At 40.7% G+C, this 17,908-nt stretch overlaps 1 protein-coding gene across 3 annotated transcripts in view; it reads left to right on the top strand.

Annotated features, from left to right (window-relative positions):
• Nucleotides 1-2,122: 2,122 nt before the first annotated feature.
• The window catches only part of HLCS (holocarboxylase synthetase), a 126,824-nt gene continuing 111,038 nt past the window's right edge, over nt 2,123-17,908 (top strand). The window contains exons 1-5 of one of the 3 annotated variants that reach the window (XM_066978663.1): nt 2,123-2,383; nt 4,679-4,831; nt 10,455-10,617; nt 13,363-14,321; nt 17,628-17,810. In XM_066978663.1, the coding sequence (XP_066834764.1) occupies nt 2,180-2,383; nt 4,679-4,831; nt 10,455-10,617; nt 13,363-14,321; nt 17,628-17,810 (1,662 nt within the window). In that variant the 5' untranslated portion in view covers nt 2,123-2,179. Of the gene's footprint in view, nt 2,384-2,586; nt 2,946-4,678; nt 4,832-4,917; nt 6,732-10,454; nt 10,618-13,362; nt 14,322-17,627; nt 17,811-17,908 lie in introns of those variants that run through there. The other 2 variants (XM_066978669.1, XM_013181287.3) reach the window with 2 other exon arrangements.

Below are 17,908 nucleotides of genomic sequence, written 5' to 3'. Positions count from 1 at the left end.
GACTCATTTTTCTCATATATTCATAAAGTTTTGCAGGGTAAAGCAACCTTAAAAAAAATTAAAATATAGTTGACAGCATTCAATGCTGTCATTGAATACTGAAGGATTAAACAAAGTATGTTCCTCATTGTGCAAAGGTTATATAAACAGTTGTGTTTTGCAGTGTGCTCTGAAGGTCAGCAATGCATGGGCTGTTGAACTGTTAGAGAGAAAGTGAATTCCAAAGCTGAGAGCTTTCTTTAGAGGCTGTACACTTTGCTTGTTTTCTTTCTTTTGATGTGCCTGTGTAAGTATTTTGACTTCCTGCATAAGATAATCTACACAAAGAAACAGTGCATAATGCAAAGTTAGAACCACTAGAGACTTAGTTTCTCTCTCTGTAGAATATGTACAGGATATAGTAGCGATACAGGGGTGATACTTCTTAAGCTTGAAATGGAGGGAGGGAATTGTTCAAATTATTTGATATTCCAACTGAACATGTCAAACATTTCCACCATGTGTTGTAGAAATCAAAATTATGTCAGAGATTTGTGTCATTTTGGATAGGCTTCTGCTGTGGGTGCAGATTTAAAGAAATAAAATTGTCTGTCACGGTACTAAAAATGCCTGCCATAGTACTGGTGGTGTTTTTTTGATATTGATACCCATACCAAACTGCATGGCTGATTTGTTCCTTGTTTATCTACAATGCTACTGTGGTGTTGCTGGAGATCCTTTTGGAAAATTGTGATTTTAGAATACCTATTTTAGTAAATTTCCAAGAGCATAAAAGACCTTGAGTTCAGAATAATAAAAAAGAATGTAGCTTCACGTCCCGTTCAGGAAATGATTGTTACATATCAATCAGCTACAACTGTTTAATGATAATGTCACTGTCTTTCTTTTAGTCTTTTTGCAGTTTTCCTCATATGTTTTTTTTCTTCTACTCGCTAAATAGCCACCAGGATCAGACTGTTATGTGTTCTTTTTACAGAACCCAATATTACCACTACACAAGACCTTTCACATAAAATATAAGAATTATTTAATAACTTTCATGCATAGACATGCCAGATGAGTAGCGGATACCTTGTGTAAGTTGTTTACTGCTTCTACCCTAGTGGCAAGTTGTGTCTGTAGCACACATGGCACATGCCCATCACACAGTTTTATTCCCCAATATACTCTTCACTCCTGGTTCAATGACCAGCCCCTCAGAACAGTGATTTCAGGTTTCTCATTTGGTGAATCCAATTGAATTAAACGAATTAAGTGAAATCAAACGTGTCAGTTCGTGCCTGCTTTGCCCTCTGGTGGCTATTAGTATGTACGGGATCTGATGTCCGGCATTTTTCCTGTGTTTGTGACTGGAGATGCCGCTCCCATAAGATGCAATGGACCCTGAAATAAGGTTGGGTGGCAAAGCAGAATAATTCTCGAGGAAGAGAAGACTCATTCAATGTTTCTGCATGGAAACTAGCAATAAATTTGGCTGTTATTGTTTTGTCTACGGCATATACTTTCATACAATTCATCCAACACACCTGATGGTTGAGGAAACATTTCTATAGCAGAAACACGAGTCTAGCCCTCTGAATTGCATCTATAGTGTAACGTGTGCAAGGCAGAGCCCGTAATCCGCAATGCTAAACCACTAAATACTTGCTTTCACCTCAAAACATTGCTCATGTGGACAGTGTTGACTTTGGAGAGCAGGAGCTGAATGATTCCTGGAGGAATTGGTTAAAATTGGTCAAAACGCCATCCCACAGGAATTTGGCAACAATCCACACCACGCAAAAATACAATCCAGGCTGTTATTTAATTTAATTAGTTTCTTTTCCCTTGTTTCAAACGCAGCTCTGCCTTTCGGGCGGCACCGCATCCCCCCAACCGCCCCCCGAGGCCTCCCCTTGACGCGTGAATCGCTAACGGCATCGGTTCCGCTCCACCCCAGCGGGCCGTTAGGCCGTCGCCGCCATTTAAAAGGGGCGAGGCGGCAGGCCGGCAGCCAATCAGAGAGGCAGAGGGAAGGGTGGGAGGGGGAGAGGGAGCCAATGGGGGGGTGGGCGTGGCTGGGGCGTGGCCGGGGGCGTGGCCTCGCCCGGCGGTTGCCGGCCGTTGGTGGCCGTTGGCGGGGCGGGGCGGTTGGAGGCGGGAGGGGAGGGAAGGAAGGCGGGGGGGGGCCGCGCCCGCCATGCTGATCACGCTGTGCTACCTCTACCTATGGGCGCGCTGGGGGCCTTGCTCGGCCGCGCTCATCCGGCGCACCGTGCGGCGCCTGCACCGCTCCCGCTGCTCCTTCACCTTCTGCTGCCGCTGCTGCCGCCGCGCCGCGCCGCCCGAGGAGCGCGTGTGCCTCAGGCTGGGGAACAAAGTCTTCTTCACGGACGAGGCGCAGGTAACCGAGGCGCGGGGACGGGGCGCTGCGCTGCGGGGCAAGGCGAGAGGGGCGGGGAGCGGCCGCGCCGGCAGCGGGCCCCCCCCCCCCCGGTTGCCGTGGCGACGGCTCAGCCGTCGCCACGGCAACCGGGGGGGGGGGGGGCCCGCTGCCGGCGCGGCCGTCCCCTCCCCAGGCTAAAAAAATCACAAATAAATCATCAAATATCGCTTTTTTCTAACGAGCGGGTTGCGTCCCGCGTCAAAGAGGTGGTGGCAAGCTGAGAATCCTAGGAAAAGTTAACCGCTAGTTAATTGATGCTTTGTTAAAGCTCTCAAACCACTTCTCCTCGCTCCTGAAGGAGCTTCTCGCCCCTTCAAAATATGCACTGGAAGTTCTCTTAATCAAAATGTATTCGCCCCTTAAAAATATGCACTGAAAGTTCCCGGTTGCATACGACTCTGAGTCCCTGTGTGAGACGCCCGCCACCCTACACCTCGGTCGTGTGACACCCAAGGGCTCTGACCTAATGGCGTTACGGATAGGGGTGGCATCGTCCCCAGACACTGTGAAGAGAAAAAAGGTTAATTCTCATGTTTTTTTGGCTTCTAGGAAGCTAGCTGAGCTAGTTTGGTTTCTAAGTAGGCGTAAGTGCCTCTGGGCTGCAGTCAGTAACTTCCTTAAGATAAGATAGCAGCGGTCGTAAATGGTAACGTGTCGAGTGTTGTTGTTTGATCTGTAGTCAAACTGGGCGCTTAAGATAGTATAAAGCTTCATCAGTTCAGTTCACTTTCCTCTGGAAGGTAGCAGTGTTTGCTCTTGCAGCTTCCATGCTCTGTGAAGCTGGTCAGGCAGTCTAGCCTGTCTGTGTATCCCCTTTAATTTTAGTTCTTCAAGCAAGACTTAATATTGCACTGTTTCCATTTACATGTAGAGCGATGTATATACATGCAGCGTGTTCAAAGGCAACTCTTTCTTACATTCCTACCTAAAGTTACTGAAGGCATACAAAACCTGTTTCTAGCACAGTGGTACTGAAATGACTATTTCTTTTGATGTTTGTCGCTTTTAAAATACGGCAGAAAAATACAGTTCAATGCAGTATCAGTGTAAAATTTGACATAAGATGATATGGGAACAGATTATTTATTGAGAAGTGTTGAGGTTCTTAATGCTGTTGTATGGTATAGTGATGCCAGCTATTGAGCTTTATTTGCTCCTTAATGAGGACGAGCGAGGGAGCAATTTTTATAATTTAATGAAGAAAAGTGCTTGCCCAATGGTCTGCTAAGTGGATGGACTACCTTAAGGGCAAACTTCCTTTGAATGATTTATTTCTTTAAGTTTAGAGTTACATACTGAATGAATTATTTAGGTGCTAGTACATGAAGATTTAATAGTTTAAAAAGTACCCTCTCCTTTTATTTCAAATCATTTTTTAAGATCAGGAATTTGTCATAGTTCTTAGGAGGCTATACCTGGCAACAAAATATAACTGTCATTATATAACTGGCTTTAGGAAAGACATCCTAAAACTTTACAAGTTAGATAAATTAGGTATCCTAAAAATTAGACCTGTGTAATGTATGGTTCTTGGGTCATTTGTGGCTCATGGGCTGACTGCTCTTTGGGCAGGTGGGTGCAGAGGCAGTGTATATTGTTTGGCTGTGGGACAGAAGGTTTCCTGGAGGACTGTTACCCGACTAGAATGAAAGCCACCTGCAGTGCTAGCCAGGCAACAGCACTGGCGCTGTCCTGACTGCTCAGGCAGGCCATGCATTAAGACTGCTTTCTCAGCCCCTGCCAGGGAGCTGGCAGCACTCTTCCGCCATCAAGAACCAGAACCAAGGCAGCAGGGCCACGGGTTTGTGTAGTCCGGGGGGAAGACAGAAGGAAGGAGGAGGCAGGGTGGACTGTAGCTTGGATAGGAGAAGAGGATTGGGTCGAATGAAGGATGCTGCAGATGGCGGAGTCCAGTGGCAAACGGCCCACAAAAGTCATGGTGCCAATGGCACGGTCGTCATCAGTGGCCCACTCAGTTGTGTACTCCTGCGGCAATGCTGACAGCTGGAATCCAGATTGGCTTGAAAGCTTGGGTTGTCACTTTTTATTTTACTTTTGACATGTTCCTGCTTAATGATTCAGACCTTTTACTCCTTTTTGTCCTCATGGGAAGTTGTTTTCCTCATGGCATTACAGAGAGTGTTCATGTTAAGCTGAAGGGTCAGATTTGAATTTGGGCTGGGGATAATTTAGAAAAGAATTATTAAATCAGATGTTCCATATAGACTTATTTTTCTTTCCTGTTTCTTTCAGCTCCTTGATGATTTAAACAGATGGAGTCTACTTCTCATTTCTCCTTTTATTTATCCTGATAAATTACTAGAAGCAGAACATATAGCTTTTGTGACAGAAAGCATTTCAGCTCAGACAGATAACTTGCAGAAAGTACCTGTCTCTTCAAAAGAGGTAAGCAGTTCTCTTTGTTTCTTGCAAAGAAAGTGGTATGGAGAACTCATTTGGTAGGCATAACTCTGAAATGCTTCAAGGAAACAAATCAATGGCAGATAGATTTTGTACATTTACAATGTTTTTAGGAATAAAAATATAAGCTATTCATTAAACTTGATCACTTAATACTTTAGTTCTATTTTATACTTTAAATAAACCCATAGACATTTTCCTGAGTGGTTTATTTTTGTAGCACACTTCTCTGTCTGTGGACGGAAACCGCAGAATTCTGTCATGATTGGGTGAAGCATATACGGTTATATATGTTGAACAGGAAAAAACAGGTCTAGAGCTGTCATACTGAGGCAGATCAGAAGTCCACTTAACTCAGTATGTTGTCTCTGACACTAGCTGAAGCAAATGCCAAAGTAAAAATACACAAAGCAAGCATATGTTATGATTTCTGAAAAGCTCTTCATGTCTCAGAATGAGTGTAAAAAGTTGTAATTGAAATGGAAACCTCTCTTGGAAGCTTCCTTCCGTTGTGATTTATAAATACAAGTTTGGCGTTATACATTTGGATAATTTTGTCAAAGTCTATAGAAGAAAGGCCCAAATCAATTCATTTCTTTTCTATAAAATGCAGTGAGGGAATGTCAGTACTTCTTGTTTGCAATCTTATAAATGGTGTTTGACCTTTAATGAATAATACTGACAAAACGTTCTTGAGGCATCCAGAGATATAAATTAAAGTAGTACTGAAATCCTTATGGCAAGCATACTTAGAAAATGTTCACATCCTAGATGCTTAGAAATCCTAAAGTTCCTTCTCCATTACTGTGCTGAAAGAGGAAAGACACAGATTTAAAAAATGATGTTCTAAAATCTGACTTACTGTGTGTATATATAGCATCTCTGAATGAATTATGTATTAAAAGTAGTATCCAGACCCTATCAAAACTTACTATGAACTTGAGACAACTTCTCTCTCCCCTAAATTTTGTTGTTCTACTAACTTTTTCCTCAGATGAGGAATTTTTGCTGCCCAGGTGTCTCAGCTTGGATGCAGGTCTGAAGGGGAAGAAAAGTTGTAAGTCAAAGCAAAAGATAAACTTAACATTGAGGGAAGGAAAAGTCTTGATTGTGGTACAGGTTGCCTGAGATCCTTCCTAAGGCAGCCTGTTTTTGCATGTTGTACGCTCTCCTTAGTGAAAAGGACAGAATGGACCATACTGCCTACTGGAAAGAGAAGATATGGAAAGACAGGCATGCTAGGATCTCTCTGGGGAGACAGTAGTAAAATGTCTGGCCTGATGACCAAGATAGACAGAGTCCTCTCTAATAAATAAGCTATTTTATGCTACGCTACGAGCTAGGGTCCCCATCTGAAGGGAGTCAACAAGGTGTCTTCCCAAACGGTCCCTACTCAGCACCCCACAGGACCATCTGTCATCCTCGCTTTCTGGCATCAGCGTGCCAGGCCCTTTTTGTTGTTAAAGGAAACCAGTCACGTGCGCAAGTGGTGGTGGCTCATCAGCTCCCCTGGATGAGGAACATGCCTTTTCCAGGCAGCTTGTTCTGAGAGACGATCCAGAGCACTCACTGCTGGAGTGAACACAGAACAGAGTGGATGGTAAACAGACTTACCTAACTTCAGTACAGGAACAGAAGGACAGATCTGGAATGGGCACAAATCCAGATGTGTCTGCAATCCAATTTTTAGTACCTTCACCTTCCATGTAGGCCTCTGAACGGAGAACAGAGCATGCTTTTGGAACGTGGTAGTCTTTGCCCTCTAGAGGAATGATGTCCAGGTAAAGTGCCAGATCAGGCCAGATCATTATCTCCGTGCTACATCAGGCCAGATCATTATCTCCATGAAGATCGGACTGTGAGGACTAGAGGCACTGAAAGCTTGGTGAGTGCTCCGAGACCTTTTCTGCTGAAGCCTTCTGATCCTGGTCCAGCTCGCTTTGTATTTCCTTGGAGCATATAGGAAGTAGCCACATTAGCTATTTTGTTGATGTTTTTGTTGCCTTTGATATAAGTCCGAGGAATCATGCAGGTGGGTTCTGATTGTGGGAGATAAACTAGACAGGATGCCTGTTGTGCTCCCTACGTTGTCTCAGAGGCAACGTGGTGTGCTGGGCCAACTCAAGGCTGAGGGAGTTGTTATTTTTTTTTCCTCTTTTATTTATTTATTTATTTATTTATTTATTTATTTATTTATTTATTTATTTTTCTTTCTCATAACAGAGGTCCACAAAAGCAACATCTGGGTTGAAGCTCTTTTGGGGTTTGTTATTAGGCAGAATTGTGGGTTGTGTTTTTTTTATCTTGTTGATTTTTTTTGCATTTTTTTAGAATGAAAAATGTTTGCATTCTTTTTTGCTTTCTTTTATAGACATAAATAATAATGAATTTGATTTATCAAGCTCAAAAGCAATAGTCCAGACAAAAGACTGAAACTAAAGAGGAAAAGAACTGCTGTTTTATTTTGTTTATTATAGTTCCGTGTACATGTCACTTCACTAGAAGTGCTTTTAATTCTGCTACCTCTGGCAGCCAGCTGTCAACACAGACAGGGATTGTAAGAACAGATTGTTCCTGTGGCCTACAAGAATTTCTAGAGAGAAAAACTGTTCTTTATACAGCAATCGGTGATCTGTGACTGGTTTCTGCTGAAACTGGGGTGGATCTAGAAAACAGGAGTATAAAGAAATTCTCATCTCTTAATAAGAGCTAGCCTTTCATTTTGTATTCTGACAGAATTTTGATGAAGAAGCAGAAAAGCTTGGCTGGTTTGAAAGTGCTTTCTGAGGACTTTTGTACATTGTACATTGTGGATTGTTGCATGAGCAGGATTCCAGGTCATATGTCTTGGCAGCAGCCTAACTTTGTGAGGTTCTTTTGTGTATTTACTTTATTTGCACTAAACAGCAATAACTACTTTTTGTTGTTCCTTCTTATTCTGTCTAATGTTTTACTTGGTGCCATGAAAAATGGTAAAAGCCTCAATATATCCTCACAGTTTACAGGTGACATGGGTGTTAGCCGCTTGTGCCTGTTCTCTGGGTAAGAAAGGATATCTAAAGGATATCTTAAAAATGGTGCGAGTCTCTTACCTTCTACCACAGGGGGTAGCCCAAAGTCGTATGCTGAAGAAAAGAGAGAGGGTTATAGAAGACTTAAATTGAAGGACATGCAGAGAAGGAGAAGTGAGAAAGGTGAGAAAGGTTAGACAGTCTTAAGTGTCTAAGAATGGTTGACCTCTTGCTGAATTCCTGGGCAAAGAGACATGGCAGCTGCATAGCTCTTGGAAAAATTCTGGTCCAGAACGGTGGTATGTGCATGTGTCTACGATGTGGATTAGAAGAAGCACTTCTGGTCTTACAGAAAATCTGATATCAGAGAGCTCCATGCAGGTTGTGACTAAGCGTTTCATGTTTCATAGCCTGTCCTCTTCCCTGGGGTCTGACCTAAGACTTTTATTATTATTCTGGTTGCCCCAGACATGATATCATGGATTTGGCTGGGATAGAGTTAATTTTCTATGTAGAGACTTGTATGATGCAGTGGTTTGGATTTTTGATGACAGTAGTGGTGGTAACACATTGATGTTTCAGTTGTTGCAGAGCAGCTCTTACACAGAACCAAGGACTTTTCTGCTTCTCATGCTGCCCTGCCAATGAGGAGGCTGGGGGTGCTGGGGGGGACACAGCAAGGACAGCTGGCCCAAGCTGGCCAGAGGGATGTCCCATAAGACATGGTGTCATGCTCAGCAATAACAGCTGGGGGAAAGAAGGAGGAAGGGGGGAGAGGGGGGAGGCATTTGGAGTGATGACGTTTGTCTTCCCAAGAAACACTAGGCACGGTGAGCACCACTTTCCTGGAGGCGGCTGAATGTCTGTGTGCTGATGGGAAGTAGTGAACGAATTCCCTATTTGCTTTACTTTTTTGCTTTTTTTTTGTGCAGCTTTTGCTTTACCTAGTAAACTGTCTTTATCTCAACTCACAAGTTCTCACATTTTTACCTTTCTGATTCTCTCTCCCATCCCACCTGGGGGGAGAGAGAGTGGCACTTAGTTGCCTACTAGGTTTAAAACACGGCACAGGGGAAGGGAGGCATTTCTGACTTCTCCATAGAGAATCTATCAGTGAAACTAGAGCTGCCAAAGTGTATGTTTTACATATACCTGGTAAGATTTTAGAGTGACAATGAATTTGGTTTTGGTCATATCCTCAGAATCATGAGAGAAAGTAACATGGCAGTAGTGTACTACTGACTGTAGGTCAGTCCTTTATGCTGTGAACGTCAATACAATGCTGTGGGAGTAGATAATCAATTTAACAAAAGAGGAGGAAGCCAGTATCATAAATGTATCATTACACGTTAGCTACCAGCGATCACAAATTGCTAACAGTTAGCAGTAGGCTCTGAGAGTAATACCCCGTATGACGACAACTGGATACTTCCATTTCAGCTGTGGGTATTGCACCAATGGACTACACAGCTGGGAATCCCTTCCATCTGGAAAGTGACAGTGCTGTTCAGGACATCACTTAAGGCAGTCAGCTGGGGGTAATTCTGGCTGATTTGGTCACGAATTTCCCCAGTGACAGTAGGGGGAAGTCTGACTGATGCTCCAACTGCAGTGATACAAGTCTGTCAGGGTCTAGTATAGGTATCTTCCAGAAGCAGATGTTGTTTTTCTTCAGAACTGGTTGATACCCTTGTGCCCAGAAATATATCCTGGTACGGAGTCGTAGAGATGACCTTTCAGGTCCTAGAAGTAGAAACTCCAGGGGAGGTTTAGGTTGGCAATTAGGAGACATTTCTTCTCAGGCAGAGCAGTCAGGCACTGGAATGGGTTGCCCAAGGGAAGTGGTAGAATCACTGCCCCTGGGGGTGTTTCAGGAAAAGTTGGACCTGGGACTTAGGGACATGGTTTAATGGGTGACATTGGTAGTAGGGGGATGATTGCCAGATGATCTTGGAGGTCTTCTCCAACCCTAATGATTCTATGATTCTATGAAATTCATTGTTATTGCTTTAACCAGTGAGTGGTCATTATGTCCAGGACCTGAGTGTTACATCTGTCATGAATTTGAGGGCTGGCTTTCACCAGCTGTGTGTTCTGGTGTGTCTGGTTTGAAGCTATTACTTGTGCTTGTATTTCAAAGTTTGAGTTTAACCTGCATGTTAAAGCATGCAGCTGACCCGGTGGTTTTAGAGTTAAACATGAAAGTTGTTTTCCAAGCCACTACAACTGTATAGTTTGGGATTCACAAACCTTCTCTAAGCAGCTGAACCCAAGTGTGTAATTTTCATAACGCCTTTCTGGAGAGCAGAATTTTTGATGTATATGAGCAACTTGAATCTTTTACGCTTACTTAATGCTTCTGATAAAATAATAAAATTATTTCTGGTACTTGAATTCCCCAGTTGTGTTTTTTTGGTTCGATAATGTCCCTTTGTTAGCTCTGCCTATTGCTGTGAGGCTTTTTAATAGCAGAATCCTTAGGGAAGGAAGGGAAGTTTTACTTGCAGTTCATCTCACAGAAGCATTATACTGTTGGTATTTTGATATTTTGCTGTATCATTTTCAGACTGAAAAACATGCATATGATTTATTCTTAGGTTGTGAAGTGGTCAGACTATTGTTCACCATTGGCCTATAAAGCTGGGGAACCTTATAAATTAATTGCTGAAGCAAGTGTAGATAATTTCAGTAACCTTGGAATAGCATTCATGGAAGACAGGCTTCAAATGGATAACGGAATGGTGCCACACAAGATTGTTTGTAAGTATTTTTGTAAACTGTTTTTAATGGTAAAACGTCTGTTTTATAGCTATTTTAGGACTGTATATATCATCTTCATACCTACATAAGTAAACATGCTTTTATTTTTGTGCAATGTTTTCTTCCTGTTGTCATTTTAGGCATTTCATCACTCTTGTACTGTCATATTTTATACTGAATACAGTCAAATATAGAGATTGTTGAAAAATTAGACAGCTTTTTGATTGAGTTTTTCTTTACAGAATGTGTTATGAATACAGCAACAAAAATAACAGAAAAATAGTTCAAAGATATTGGAATTAAAAAACATTATTTTTTATTCCTGTAATGCCTCATAAGCTACTGCTTATAATTATTAACCTTAGTACAATGATATCCTTGAGTACCCAAGATGGTATTTTCCCTTTTGCAAATATGCATGAAAGTATAAACATCACGATGGTGAAGTTGGAAAATACTGTCTCTGTAAATTTTGCCTGTTAGATTAACTGATCTATTTGCAAAAATTACAGAAGGTTTTAGTCAAATGTTTTCTTTTCAGTTTTGAAATGAAAGTATCTTCAAAGCTAAACACAGTTTGAGAACAATTGCTCTAAACTGAGCATCTTCATTCACTGAGAGAAGAGCTCACATACTTTCTGAACAGATGGAGAGAAATAACCAGGGGAAGGAGAATGTTGTCAGTGCTAATTGACTTTTGAGTTTTTGGTGGATGGTTTATTTCTTTTAGGAGGTAATTTTAATAATATCAAAGCTATTAGCAATTGTGTCCTCATTAGCTTAATAGCTTCAGCTAAGATATGGAGGAAGTTAGGGCAAATCACACACAGATGACAAGTAGTGGTAGTGGTTCCATTTGTAATACTATACTTAAATGGAATTGTTGTCTGAGCTGTGGGAAGTCCAAGGTTCACCTCTCTTTCCTTCGTGAATGCTGAACGTTTGTTTCCAGCATGGTTCTAATACGGACTGCACATTAGTACATTCTAGGGTATTCTGAAATGGTGGGCTCTCTGTGACTATATCCATTTTTTTTTCTTCAACAACAGTCTTGTTTCTTCTTCTCCAGTTGTGCCTTCTCATCTGTGTTGATAAAACTGTGGGGTCATGAGGTCACCTACAATAATACAGTGATTTGGGCTGCAAAGATCCCTCTATAGCCCCTTACTCTCACTGTAAAATGAGAGAAAAAGCCTTTTTTTTTTCAACTGTTTTAAAAAAATGTAGATTATAGTGCACTGGCACATGCCAGGGAATGGCAAAATCAAGAACAACTACCTAGGGAGCGAGCTGGCAGGAATATGAGGAATATGCTGGCAAATATACCTGCCATGAAACTCAGTCTTCTCTTGGTGCTGTTTTGCAAAAATGTTTATGCATGCATGCAGGGGATAGAAGCTGGGATAGTTTCCCAAGAGTCACGGAGAGCCACTTTTCTGGCTCATTTTGCTTCAGGTACTATGTGCATGCTAAAACTGCTTCAAAAGAGACTGATGGAGTTTCTTGATGGAATAATATGCTGGTAGCTGTAAAATCCTTCTGGGGTCTGAAAACTCATACTTCAAATTTGCACTCTGAAGTAGGCAAAGGGATGTAGATTCAAGGGATTTCAAGTGTTCTTAAGTGAAGAAAAAATTGAATTTGGATCTGGTGTGTTGTGTGCCAGTTGACTGTTTTGTTAATCTGCTTTCTCACTGAATTTATATAAGAAATCACAAACAACAACTCAGTAAGTTTATTTGGCCTTGTGGGAGTGGAGGGGGATTCAGTCAAGTTTTGTGTGCTTTGATTTGAAATATTTCCATGGCTCAGAAGCTGAAAGAAATCGTTTACCATATGAAGAGCAAATTTTCTCTCCTCTTTCTCAGTTTGCTCTACAAGTTTTAATAACAATAGGCATCATTGCCCTTCTTTTCTCATTTGTACTTGCCAGAAATTGTTTATCTCTGCATTTCCATTCGGGGGGGAAGGGAGAGTTTAAACATTCCAATTTGTTATGTTTTCCTTGGATTTTTAGCTCACGTCTTGCTGTGGCTGGTTATGTCTCCCTTTCTGCAGATTAGAAGCAATTCAGCAATTCAGATGTTTCTTCTCCCTTTCTTACTTGTGCAAAACTTTTTATTTTGCTGCCTACAGCAATGCAAGAGACATAGTTCAGTGTTTCCATCTTACCCAATATCATCACTTGAATAGCTTATTTCAAAATAGTTTATTTCAAAATAACAGCAAGCAATTTTCCACCCTGCCCTCCTTAAGAGACCAGTATTTTTCCAAAGGTACTTCCCTTGCTTCATTTTGTACTTTTTTTAGTCATGGACAAAATAATATAAACTGACAAGCCGATGCATTTATGTGAAAACTGCCTTCCATTCCTCCCGTAGACTACTGTTCTGTTAAGAACATGTCTGGATCACATACAGTAGCTGTCAGGTTTTATTTTTGTCCAAATATTTGTGTACTTCCAAAGAGCATTAGTGTTTATTTAAATGTTCCCTGTAAATGACAAGTGCTATGCCCTGTCAGACTTTCCTGAAACAAATAGTCATTAGAGTAAATAACATGTTATGAGTGCAAATTTTTAATATTCAAAGGGGTAGGGTTTAGTATGTCAAACTAGTGGAATTATTAGTATTCTAGATGATTTGTACAGAAATTAAACCTAGATCCTGCTGGCATGGTGATATTTGTTATAGATCTTTTAATATAATTTTATAACTCCTTTTTCTTATTATTTAACTCTTCCAGCTGTCCATTTACAGGAATCTACTCTGAAGGAGTTGACGCAGGTGGCACCATCTGTAAAAGAGACGAGTAGAAACAGTACACAGATGAATGAAGCAACTCCTACTGCTACTCTCGGGGCTACTGCTAAATCAAAGTTAGGAGTAGCTGAGTCTGTAGGACAAGGTGATCCAGAGGCAGAAGAGAAATCCAAGCTAGAGAAAGAAAGCGAGTATGAAGATGAATCCAACAGCCTATCTGACAAAGAGACAGGCTTTGGAGAGCATCATCACTTGCATCTTTCCAGCTGTCACGAATGTCTGCAGCTTGAAAACAGCACTATTGAATCTGTCAGATTTGCCTCTGCGGAAGACATTCCAGAACTTTCTGACCACTGCAATAGCAAACTGGAAGAGAATGGTGGTGATTGTCTGGCAACAGGAATAAAGAGAGTAAACCTTGCTGGAAAGCCCCCTAATGTGTTGATTTATGTTGGTTCTGAAGCTGCAAAAGTGGAATTTGACTCAGTAAAATCAATCCTCCTGGAATGCATCGATGCAGACAACTACACCGTCTACCAGCTGCATGAGGAGCAGGTTCTGAAAGCTCCATGGATTGATAATGCACTGCTGTTGATCATTGCCACAGAGGAACCTATTTCTGACGAGAACCAAGAACAGTTTATGAAGTTTTTATCTAAGGGTGGAAAGATTCTAGGGTTTTCTTCCTCGTTTACATTTGGTGGTATACAAATAAAGAGAAAAGACAAACTGAAGAAGACTGTTCATGAATTAGTTGTCTCTAAAACTGACAGGACTGAAATGAAGTTAAACCTTTTGATCAGTGGCTGTATTTTTGAAGAAGTAAGGAAGGAAAGTAACAGCAAAGTGAAGCCATTGAGTCATTTAAATAATGCTGATAAAGATATAGTTATTGTTCATCTGCCTTATGGAGACAAAGGAGGAGAAGCCATTCTTTCTCAGGTACTGTTTATGCAAAAGCATCGATTTACACATTCCTACACAATGTTGTGGTATGCTAAAAAAAATCAATGGTTCTTTCTGTGTGTTCTTTGGGATGCTTTCAGGGGGCAAGTATGGATGGATGTCTTGGTGAATGTACAAGGACTCTGAACACAGAATGGTTTCTGCTTGATCCTATCCTTAAGGAAGGATAGAAAATGTCACTGCTGTTCCATTTCCTTGTCTCCACCATGTAGCCATGAATTTGTAGATCATGCATGATCACAATGGGTGGCAGAGGAGATAGCAGATATGCATAGTAAGGAAGCATCTTCAAGAGCAGAGCTATCCTTTTGTGCCTGCTGGAAGTTGCATGGTGACAAAGCTGTGCACTTTGCAGACTTTGGAAAATGGGAACAGGAAAAGCAGTGGTAGTGAAGGCAGAAGGGTTATAATGGCAACATAAAAATAGACTTCCGTACAAAAATGTGAATTATGGTGAAGTAGAAAGTCAGAGGAGGAAAGAAAATAAAACTCGCAAGAAACCTTAAAGAAGTCTCCTCCTAAGTTTTAAGGTTAAGGTAGACAACCCCTTTGGAAATCTGTGAGTAGTAAATGAGAAAGTCCTGGCCTCTATCATTGTTGCATACTGTATACCCCAAAACTGCTGTTCAATTTCTTGCTTGAACAAGTAACTATAATAAAGATTAGTCTGAATAGCCCTGGAATGCCACTGCTGATTTAGCTCTGCTGGTACTGTTTTGCTGATATTGTTACCCTTTTCTCAGTTCTGTTTGTAACTTAATGCTGTGAATGAACTGAATGGTATCATGTTTTCTTTAGCAGTGTTCTGGCTACAGATAATTTCTAGACGGATGATAGGTTCATGGTGTTGGCCTTCTGCTCTTTCAGATTAAAAACAATGACAACAAAAACACAAACACTTTTATATGTCTGGAATGTGTTCTATTTACAATCAAAATTGAAACAAACTGAAAATTTAAATTAATTAATCTTTTTTGTTTTCTAGAGGTAGACAAGTACGTTTTCAATCAGTAATACATGCTTATAATTCTGTGGGGGGAGAGGAAAGGTCTGGTCATCTGGAAACATTTTTTTTTGTTTCCAGAGTCTTCCTTTGGCATTTAAACTTTTATATGTTTAACATTTTGCACCTAACAAGTAGCTCAGAGCACCTTGGGGGTGGAAGGGGAAAGGTGTACAAATGAGCCAAAATCTTGTTAGCTCCACTTAAGAATAATAACATCCCAGCAAAAAGGTTCCTCTTCAGCATTAAGGTATTGTGATTGCTGTTTAAAAAACAAACAACAACAACCAGATAAACAGAACCCCACCCCTTCTGAAAATGTGATAGTTAAGTTGAAGTGTTCTTTTTTTTTTTGTTGCTGTTACTCTCTGTCTTCCTGGAGGAGGTGTGAGGAACCTTCCATGGCTGTGTTAAATGTAAATGTTTGCCACTGACTACTGAAATCTTCAGGTAGTTGGCTAACGTTTTGAGTGATAGAAGGGATGATAAGATGTACCACTAAATTTAGAAAATAAGTCTGTGTCTTGGGAGTGTATAGTCTGTGCTATTTAAGTGGGAGAGATTTAAAATGAGCATGAAGATAACTTGCACAATTTGTTAGCCTCAGCAGGAGCAGAGAGAAATGTGGTTGTTGTTGTTTTTGTTTTGCTTGTTTAGTTTTTAGCAGGGCTTGTCCCAACTGTATTACTTGCCTTACTCTGTCTTTGCTTTCAAGCAGCACATTGAGAAAAGCAGAGCAAGATTTATTTACCAGTATTTAAGTAGATGATGGAGATAGATGGAAATAGATGGAGATGTAGCTGAACAAACTTTATGGAAGGTTCTAGGAGATATTTTTACCAATATTTTAGTTATAGGAGAGCTATCTCAGCAGCCCAAACCACTCAGATGTAACTGCTTACATGTCAGGTAGCATGCACTTTTTTTAGCAATTACTCAATTCAGAAATATTCATCGCATTTCTGAGAAGTGTTTTTGTCTCTCATCAGGTTATCAGATTAAATCTGCTAGTGTTTTTGGACACTAGTACATGTAGTAACATGTTTACAGCTTTTTGTTGGAAGTTTTGCCACCCATGTGCTCTATACTCCTACTAGAAAATTGATTAGATACTGTTGCTATCCATTTCTGCAAGTTCCATGGTAAAACCTGCTTTGCTGTACCGTTTAAATTGATCCTTCTGCTGTAATAAAACTTAATACTGCAGAGGTTTTCCCCAGAAAAAGGGCATTATAGTGTAGCTTCAAAAATCAGATTAAAAGGATTAGAGTGTCATTTTATAATTTTAAATGACTTCCAGTCTGGATTTGAAAAGCCTTATTGTTTTCTCTTCAGGGGGTTGACAGTGACATCAGCCATTAAATATTCTGTCACAAACTAGTTGTTACCCTTTTTCTGTGCTCTTCTGTTGTCCATATCTGTCCCCTCCTACCTTCAGCAGACTTCTCTGAATTCTGGTAAAGTAGATCATCTATAAAAGAGGAAGAACATCGTTAAAATGTGCAAAGTGGGAGACATGAGCACAAATAACAGCTTGTGATTTTCATTAAATGAATGTGCATATAGCAGAATGCTAAAGCTTCTAAATATTTTGAAACAGGAAAAAAAAAGGCCTAGAAGGGATTTTTTAATGCATATCATTTCTACTTTTAAAGATCTTCTTCAGCTGGAGATGTGATTCTCTACAAAGTGGTGTTGTAGGGTTTTTAGCTGACTTCCAGACACATTTCCTTAACTGTGCTGATGGCAACTTAATTTGTGTGACACGGTAAGGATTTGCTCAGGCTGAATTCCTCTGATCTTGTGCAACGTCTGATAAAGGTCTTTCAATATTAATGCAATTATTCTCTTGTACAAGCTGGAATGTGACCAGTATTGGTGTTGGTTGTAGGGTGCTAACAGACATAAATGCCCCAGAAGAAGTTTAAATTAGTGAATACTTACAGATTTGAACAAGTCCTCCAGGAGAATGTCGGTTTATTTAGAAGGGATATTTTATGTAGTTTTCGAGAAAATTGTTGCTTGCTGGCAACTGTGGTCTCTGAGCTGACACCTATAAATGTATAGGTATTCCCTCCTTTATTAGGATGATAAAGCTCTACATGTAGGTATGATGAAAGCATAAGACTTTTAAATGACACTTGTCGTGCTGGATAGTTCAGCAACCAGAGTCAAGACAGAGCTGCTTTTGGAACTCCTGTGCCCATCTCTCTGTCACTCTAAAATGTGTAATACCAGTAAAATGGTTTTTGAAGTTTTCTTTGCACATATCCTGCCAGGTGCACTTGGAACTGGATATCAGTTCTGTGGATTTCCAAACTGAAGAGGATTTTAATTTGCTTAAGATGAGCAACACCAAGAGATATGAAGTTCTCAAGGAGATCCTGGTATCACTTGGCCTGAGTTGTGAATTAAGTGAAATTCCTCCTTTAACGCCTATTTACCTTCTCTCTTCTGATGAGGTAAGGCTTCTACGTACATTTCAGTTGATTGAGATTTACCCTACAAGACAAATTCAGTGTTCAGTTGAATACAGCTTGTTTCTTATGTAGTGTTTTTG

The sequence above is a fragment of the Anser cygnoides genome, chromosome 1, assembly GCF_040182565.1.
Source record: "Anser cygnoides isolate HZ-2024a breed goose chromosome 1, Taihu_goose_T2T_genome, whole genome shotgun sequence".
Taxonomy (NCBI): domain Eukaryota; kingdom Metazoa; phylum Chordata; class Aves; order Anseriformes; family Anatidae; genus Anser; species Anser cygnoides.
Note: the sequence above shows the minus strand (reverse complement) of the source record. Positions and strands in the feature narration are given on the sequence as shown.